This window comes from Arvicanthis niloticus, chromosome 6 (assembly GCF_011762505.2).
Source record: "Arvicanthis niloticus isolate mArvNil1 chromosome 6, mArvNil1.pat.X, whole genome shotgun sequence".
Lineage (NCBI taxonomy): Eukaryota > Metazoa > Chordata > Mammalia > Rodentia > Muridae > Arvicanthis > Arvicanthis niloticus.
In genome coordinates this window covers 39,889,901-39,898,988 of record NC_047663.1, presented here as the reverse complement: position 1 = coordinate 39,898,988, position 9,088 = coordinate 39,889,901, and the positions used below count along the sequence as shown (strand labels likewise).

The 9,088-nt window shown below is 41.8% G+C and overlaps 1 protein-coding gene across 1 annotated transcript; it reads left to right on the top strand.

The window, feature by feature from the left end:
- The first annotated feature begins 2,989 nt into the window (after window positions 1-2,989).
- LOC117709858 (eotaxin) lies at window positions 2,990-7,915 on the top strand. The gene is made up of 3 exons (XM_034504261.2): window positions 2,990-3,194; window positions 6,757-6,868; window positions 7,270-7,915. Exons 1-3 carry the CDS (start codon window positions 3,119-3,121, stop codon window positions 7,373-7,375), a joined length of 294 nt encoding a protein of 97 aa, XP_034360152.1. The 5' UTR covers window positions 2,990-3,118; the 3' UTR covers window positions 7,376-7,915.
- The last annotated feature ends 1,173 nt before the right edge of the window (window positions 7,916-9,088 follow it).

Below are 9,088 nucleotides of genomic sequence, written 5' to 3'. Positions count from 1 at the left end.
CATAGGACAGACATCACTAGTTGACCACAGAACTGCCTTTTTTTTTTTTTTTTCTAATCCTAATCCTTTAAAACACATCTTCCCATGTAACCTTTATGGATCAATCAGTTTGGTGTGGAACTGTTCCAGAAAAGCCAGGAACCAACCATGTGGTACCCCTGTGCTCACATGCAATGTAGTAATTTACTACAGCTGCTGTATTTAAGGAGTTGCCTCTCCTCACAGCTGCTCATACGTGGGAGTCAAGGGCTTTGCACAGATGAACATAGTGGTTCTTATGTTCCTTGTACTTGGTGTTTTGAAGCCACCTTGTCTGCTGTTTGTTCTGAGAATGAGGATAACCTAGAAGGCTGTCTCTGTGCTCCTTGAATCCTTAGGGTATAAAGACGTTGGGCACCTGTTCTGTTGCTCGAAGACCAGATTGGTAATCAAATACATTACCAGAGCAATGTATTTGATGCACAGGAGTTTGTTTTTGATTTGATTTGGTAAAGGGCTTTAACAGCTAAGCAAATCACCAAGGTCAAAGGTTAGAGTAAGGAGGTGGATATAGCCCAAATCCACTGTATGTATATGTGAAATTCTCAAAAGAGAAAGAAAAAAATGCTTCATAAAATGAGAAAATGAGCTCTCTTTTGATTTGGTGACTGTGGTGGCTTCAATTAAAAATGGCAGCCATAGGCTTGAATACTTGGCCATGAGGAACACTACTTGAGAAGGTCTGGGAGAGATGCCCTTCCTTGTTGGGGTACATGTAGCCTTGTTGAAGAAGGTATGCCAATGGGGGTGGGCTTTGAGGTTTCAAAAGCTCAAACCAGGCTCAGCGTTTCGCTCTTTCTGATACCCGAAGACCTGGATGTAGAACTCTCAGCTACCTCTCCATCACCATGTCGGTCTGCATACCACCATGCTTCTCACCATGATGATGATGGCCTAAACCTCTGAAACTGTAATCTAGCCCCAATTAAATGCTTTCTTGTTATCAGTTACTGTGGTCATGGTGTCTCTTCACAGTAACAGAACGCTAAGACAATACCCTAAATAAACATTTTTCATAAGAAGATGTTATCACTAAATTAAAATCTTATACTGGTCTGGAATGTGTTGGGTTTTTTTCTGAAAGCCTTTCCTGTGGTAATTCTGTTAACTTTCTCATTTATGAACAACATATGGTTCTTGAAAACCACAAAAACTTGTTAATTCTTATCTTTTATTTTAAATGTTCTTCTCTTTTTTCCAAATGAATGCCAAACTCTTGTTTCTTATCCTCAATTAGTGTAGTTTAACTGAGTCACCTGTCAACTCTTTTGGTGCTGATACTGAATGCTAAATCTGAAATAGAATAAGTGTGAAGATGTTTTCTGCAGCTAATAACCAGTTTGTAAAAAATATTTTCAGAGGACTTTGGACAGCAACAAAAACTTGCTACATTATTTATCAAAAGAGGTTCTTGGAATGACGATATTCAACTGACACTCCTGCTGGTGATAGCGTAGAAAGTGGCAAATCCAAGAGGTGGTCCTTTTTGTCCTCATTAAATTTGTATACATTTTTCTGAAATTGCATTCTTTTGCAAAGCACATAGAGTTACAGAGGCATCTTGCTGTCTTTGGTTTCCTGATATTTCTATTCATTTGAGAATTAGAAGCATTTTGCCTAAGGACACCAGGCAATCATAGCAGGTTGCTATTAGTTGGTATTTTGGTTTTAAATATTTTAAATATTTGCTCATTCCTGACTTTTTCCTTCATTTTAATTAGCTATCTTCCAGATCAGTAGTTTTCAGTTAGGTATAAACATCAAATTCACTTAAACTATTTTTTACTGAAATAAAGGTTTGAAGGGCTATACTTTCATCAGAGAGAGTCAAGGACAGTAGGAATTAGCTTATTTTTTCTTTCTGATAGTTCCTTGTTGGTGATGGTTGTTGTCTAGTCAGGGATGGCAGGGTTCCTGAAGTCCTGCAACAGGGGTTGATAAGGAGCAGAACAGCAACATGCTTCATACAAAAGCACAAAATAAATATGGTGCAGAAGCACTAGAAAGGCAGCTGTGGGTTCTGAGTGGGATCGCTCCAGAGTCTCATGCTATCATTCCCTCGATTGCCTTCAGAAGGTCCATCAAGTGGAATTAGCCAATAGGGCAGGGGAGTGTTGGGTAGATTTCTGTTTTAATTAGCAGGCTTAGGTTACCTAAGTTTTAGCTGGCTGCATACTGTCCTTCCCCACAATGCACTCGAATTTCATCATATGCACACCTGATCATGCATAGGGTGAGAGAGAGTTTTCCCTAAACATTCATTCTAGGAACATAGCTTGCCCATCCAAGCCAGATGTACTACTACTCTTAATTCCAGGATGCATACTGTGATATCTTTGAATGATTTCTAACCAGCAAAAGTGGGGTGGGGTGCTAAAGAATTGCCAGAGATTATCAGAGCAGAGGAACCAGTTGCTGTCTTTGGACAAGGATGTATATATAGCTTGTACAAAGGGTGGTCCTGAATTGCTAACTATTTGAGGTGTGTGTGTGTGTGTGTGTGTGTGTGTGTGTGTGTGTGTGTCTGTCTGTCTGTCTGTCTGTGTGGAGCTCAAGCCAAATGTGATTCTACTTTTCTAAGCTGTCCCTACACTTGCTGCTTCCCAGGATGCTAAGTTCCTCCTGGACACTAAGATTGTATGGCCATTGAATTACATAAAAAGGGCAAGCATGACTATCATGCCCTGTTTTCTGAGGAGGGATTTTCTGGGGCTCCAAAATCCTTCAGAGCACCAGGTGAACACAGACTAACACTGGATTTCCCGTGTCATCCCCTGGCTTCTTTGTCCTGTGGCATAATGATCAGTTACATTTCATAATCACACAATCTCTTCAGTTTTCACTCCGGTCCCCTAACAGATGCCAAGTCCCACCCACAGTTTTGTGTTCTTCTATCTTGCTGTCTTTCCAGGAGCTGGCCCATGTTCCACTGCTCAAGACCCCTCCTTCATGACCTTGTGCAGACAGAGTATTCTCTGGAAGCTTCCACCCACTCTGCTCCCTATAAAGGTAGACTGGAGAGCCTGCAGAGCCCAGAGGCTGAGATCAACACAGTAACTTCCATCTGTCTCCCTCCACCATGCAGATCTCCACGGCACTTCTATTCCTGCTGCTCACGGCCTCTTCCTTCACCTCCCAGGTGCTGGCTCACCCAGGTAAGTCCCCTCCAACCTTTGAGGGAAGCCAGGCATTTCTCAGTCACATAGTGAGGCTCTTCAGAGACCTGATGCTAACCCCACCATTCAAAGATGAGCAAGAAACCCCAACCAGTGAAATAGCCAGAACTGATATTGGTCCACATTCATATTTCTATTTCTGTCTCTATCTCTCTGTCTCTGTGTCTGTCTCTCTCTGTCTCCCTCTCCCTCTTCCCCTCTTTTCCCCTCCCCCCTCCTCTCTCATGACTATTGAGGCAGGTGCCAAGTGCATCCACACAGACAGCTCTCCTCACAGTGTCTGGGTATGGCACAGTGAGCATTTGGATAGTGGTGAAATGGAAGGTCCTATTTTGGGGAAGAGTTTCTGCAGGACTCTAAGATAGCAACAGTGGCAAAGCAAGAGGTCCTGAGACATGCTCTCAAATGGGTGCATCTTTACTGTGCTTAAGAACCTGCTGTAGATGTTTGTAAACTAACGCATGCTGCAGTGACAGCTAATCCAAATAAAATCAACAAGGGCCAACTTCTTGCCCATAGCAAGCAATAATAATGAGTGGGCTCGTCTTCTGGACTGTATACTCAGGTTCCCAGACTGCTTAGGAGAGCAAAGGAAGAGTGTCTGCTCCACAGGCAACTCGTGCAAGCTGGGAAGTATCACATGCCATTTCATCTTCTCCCTTACGGGGACCAAACTGGTTAAAACCTCCAGCCAACAAAAGAGACCAAGAGCACAACCTCACTTGTGCTCAGAGGGCAGAGAGTGGAAAGTGTTCGATGACTGACTCTGAGACTATCACATTGCTGTGTGCTCCTTTTAATGACAGCAAAAGGGTATCAGAGTGGCGGGGTCTTTTCTATCTCCTTTCTTCTAGCCAGGAGAAAACAGTTCTTGATGGTCATGTTTATGGTTTTGAATGAGTGAGTTTATTAAGTACATAGCAAACCAAGGTAAAAAAAAATAGATGGAGAGAGAAAGAGAGAGAGAGAGAGAGAGAGAGAGAGAGAGGGAGAGAGAGAGAAACTATCAATTATAGTGCTCAAAATCTTCAGCCAATATTGACTAGGGAAGCCCCTTTAGAGAAGTCGTCTGGGGTCCCCAGTGGATAGGGTCCCTCAGATGAGGCTGCAGCTCATCACCTCCAGCTGAAACTGGCTGGGAAGTTGAGCAGGGAGTCCCCTTTGACTTTTCTTCCATGGATATGCTTCCCACACTCGACGACTGACTTCTCTCTCCCAAGGCAAGCACTTTTATGTCGTGGGATAAATGACAATAACCTCTTTTGGCAATCGTTCACATTTTACGTATTTTTAGAAACATAGTATTTTTATTCTTGGGTGTCTGGCTGTTCCCTCTTGCTTGCTGCAGAGTTGTGGGGGCAGGGTAGTCTATCTTGGGGAGGGTAGTCTATCCCTAAGTTAGAGCTCTCGAACGAAGAACTCTGTGAGACAGACATGTTTTGGTCTGAAATTGAGTAGGGGAACCAGCTTGTAAGTGAGCCCAAACAACACATAACAATTTAATAATATAATGTACATTGTGTCAGGCCTTTAGTTGTCTGTATGTTGATACACGGCACTGCTTAGAGTCCTGTCTCTGGAGATTCTGTTGCTTCTCTCATCCAGCGGATTGGTGACTTAGAGGAATTCCAACATCCAAGTCTTAAAATTCCTACAATGTTAACTTTTTTTATATAACATTTAGATAATGCATAAACAAATAAAAATTTTAAGAAAATCCTGGTTTTGCTAAAATATAGTTTTTCCAAGTATGAACCAGTCTAACAAAGTTTGCAAATCACAACTACTTGATTAGACATGCATTTTTTGGCTTTTGAATTGGTTTTTGTAAATGTTGCCATGAGCAGAGCAATATCTGTAGGAATTTCAATAAACTTCAGTCATCAAACATACAGGAATCTTTAAATCCCATCCTCCAAACACCTTGCACAATTTATGCAGACCTCTTGTGACTTGGATCTAAGCTTTTTTTAATTTTGTCTTATCACACAAAATCCATATTTACTTTTAAATTTTTACCCATTTAATAAAAAAATCTCATATTTATATTCTTTAAACCCTCCCTTTCATCTAGTTACTTAACTATTCATTTGTGTGAATAAGAGTTAAATGCAAATTATATACAAGCTACTGTGTAGCAAATTAACATCACCTGACCCTACATATTATTAAACGACCCAGTTTTGTTTTTTTGGTTTTTTTTGGCCTGGGCTTGATTTTATTTGTTTGTTTGTTTGTTTGTTTGTTTCTGTTGTTCTCAGACAAATTTTCTTAGCACTTGAATTCTACTTTTACCCTTCTGGTCTCACAGTCTTGAGAAAGTTCTTGCACAGTTTCAAGAGCCTGCAGGGAAATCAATGACTTTGATCAATGAACACTCTTTGTAAACAATGTAAGGCCAAAGAAAATGTTCACAGAAAGACAAAATCTTTACATGTTAACCCTGCAGTTGTAGTTTTTGGGTACAGAAGATGGTCATTTCCTTGTTCTAATGGTGGGCAATTGGGAAGCCAGGTGTCTGTGGGTGTGTTCTTACTCCTGCCATTGCATCACTGGTCTGTCCTGTGTTCGTTCTCTCTCTCTCTCTCTCTCTTTCTCTCTCTCTCTCTCCACTTTTTATGAGAGTCACTTCTTTAAAATAGAAATGGTAATTTATAGCCTGTTGCCAATGCCAATTATATACTGTATGGTCTGGGGAATTGTTTGTACAGCACACATAAAGTTTTGAATGAGTGAATGAGTGTATTTATTAAATATATAGCAAGCAAATATAATAGTAAAAATAAAAGGATAACACACACACACACACACACACAGAGAGAGAGAGAGAGAGAGAGAGAGAGAGAGAGAATGCCATCAGATCAAGGGCTCAAAACACCCAGTGGAAATTAAATGAAGGAGCCCTGTTGAAGCCGTCGACTAAAGTTCCCAGTCCAAGGAGTCCTGGACAGAGTAGAATGCTCTCTCTGGAGAGCAAATTAATAAGAGAAAGGTAACATCATTACACTGAGGGCTTAACATCAGCAGAAACTGGCTAAGGCAGCCCTTTGAGACAGTCAGCCACTGAGTACTTCTCCATGATTGAAGCTTCTCCATGTCCTGTTAGTGAGTTTTCCTTCTAGCTGTTGTCTGGGGCACAGTACTGTTCTTCATGGTCTCCTCTCCTGTTCTCTCCTCTCTGTCACAGAGTCAGATATCATCTCCTTACCAGACAAATCTTGGGGGAAACTTGACATAAACATACTTAGGTCTGAAATGGAAGGGAGGGTAAACCTGTTTCCCGAGCCTGCTTCCCGGAGCTCAACAATATATCACAGATTACCAGTATAATATACATTACCCCTAGTTAGAGATGATGGGTCCCCACTGTGTAGAGGTCTGTGGGGAGAGGCACACACCACATCAAAGGTACAGGGCTTCATGATTTTCCCTCCATCCTTGATGCTTCTTCTGACTTCCTTCCTACAGTGAGTTGATTGAAAACACCTGCTGACCCCAGATGAAACTTTCTTCCTGTCCATTTCCTTCTCCCAACATTTAGGCTCCATCCCAACTTCCTGCTGCTTTATCATGACCAGTAAGAAGATCCCCAACACACTACTGAAGAGCTACAAAAGAATCACCAACAGCAGATGCACCATGAAAGCCATAGTGTGAGTAGACACCACTTCCCTACTGAATGTATACACACACACACACACACCCCTCAGGCCCCAAACTAATTTCTCAGGCACACAGTCAAGAAATGTGTCTCAATTAAAGAATCGGTTTGAGAATTGTAACCCAATCTGTGAGCTTTGACAGCACAACAAGTTTATTCCAAGATCTCTGCATGGGAGCTGGTTCCTGGCCATATTAGTTCTTTTATGTCAAGAGAAAAGATCTCTTTACTGGGTCATCAAGAGTAGGAGCCAAGCTTGGAGTCTCATCCTTTCTCTGACCATCATTTTATATCCCTGTAACATCTGCACTCCATAACAAGTTATCCTGGTGGTTGAGGAAGAAGGGAAAGAATTTCCAGGGCCTCCTAACTGTTTTTTTTTTCCTTCTACAGCTTCAAGACCAAGTTGGGCAAAGATATCTGTGCTGACCCCAAGAAGAAGTGGGTCCAGGATGCCACAAAGCACCTGGACCAAAAACTCCAAACTCCAAAACCATAGACAACCTCCTCTTTGACACTAACCCAGAGCCTAAGAAATGCTTGATTCCTTCTCTTTCCTAGGATGTGCTCTGAGGGACTATCAGCACAGTCCCCCAAGGACTTGGCTTCATGTAGTTACAGATCGGACTGGGAGTCATTATGTCTGCTGAAATAAGTCAGAGTCAAAAGATTGTGTAATTTCTTGCATATCCAACATCTTAAAAGGGGGGCATGAAAGGAGATGTGGGATTATTGAGGAATAGAATGGTTTTATTAAATTAATTAAAATGTTAATATTTAAAAACATGTTACATTTAAGAAATTGAAGTTTTAAAGCATATTTTAATGGTTATCAGTCCTTTTGTTGTTTTGTTGTTTGTTTGTTTGCTTGCTTAAGACAGGATCTCACTGTATCACTCTGACTGACCTGTAACTCACTATGTAGACCAGGCTGACCTCAAACTCATAAAGACCTACCTGTCTCTGCCTTTAAAGTGCCACCATGCCAAGCCAGAATGGTTTCTATTAGTATATACCAATTATATATAATAAAATATTTTACTACAACATCGTCTTAACCTTGTCATTTTTAAATCTAAAGCTCTGTCAGTCCTGATTAAGTCCTCTTGTAACCTTCTCCCATTTACAGTGTAAAGGCCACCATGTGGAAGTGTTTTGTATGTCCAGGAAGATATTGCTATTGTGAGTATAAGGTGTGTGGTATTAGACAGAAATGAATTTGCTTGCACATTTATAAAATCTGTGCATGTCTTATTACCACTGCAGGGGAGTGTGTGTGTGTGTGTGTGTGTAATCCTGTTCAGCTGGAGTTGGGTAAACATGGCAGTTGGGAAAAACTGTTTGTGAGGTGGGGCTGCATTCCTTACAAAATGACTCTTTGGCTTTGCTAGTGCTTATTAAAATCCAGATATTCTAGTCTGTTCTTAGGATTCTTGCTCCTATCAGCTAGGTCCTAACTACACACACATACACACACACACACCTGAGCCATTCACTCTACAGGAGACTTCCACTACACCTATGCTCAGCTCTGGGATTCCTGCTCCTATGAGCAAGGTTCCAACTCCACAATCCTCAGTCTTCTATCTGGAGCCTTCCCCCATGACGTAATGCTATTCTTGTCCCAAGTCTCCCCTGTGACGTTTTGCAACCATCAGTGATAGTCTTCCCCTTTGACTTTACTTCTTTGGCTTGCAACACAGACCACACAGACACTGCAGACATTGGAAAACATGGGAAGCCAGGTTACCCTGACAATAGGCTTATATGATGGCTTCACATATATATTACCTGACAAAGCCATCCTAAGGAGGGAAGGATCTTTTGTGGCTTAGAGTTTGAAGGTGCAATCCATTGTGGTGGGAAGGATGGCAAGAGCACATTTATCTACAGCAACAGGAACATGAGGCTGCTGGTCTCAATGGCTCTGCAGTCAGGATGCAAGCCTGACACAGACTGGCATTACACTCACCTCCTCCTGTTTGTGCATGCTGGCTCAAGGATAGTGTTGCCAGCCTCAAGAGTAGATCTTCTTTCCTTCCACATATTACCCTTTCTGGAAACCCCCCTTCACAGACAACACCAGAGGCATCCTTTCTAGATGATCACTGATTTTCTCTGTATTAAAAGATGAGCTATCCCAAGATTAAGGTATGGTGTAGATGGATAGACAGTGGGCACTCCAGGAGGGACCTCAGTTCAGGCAGATAAG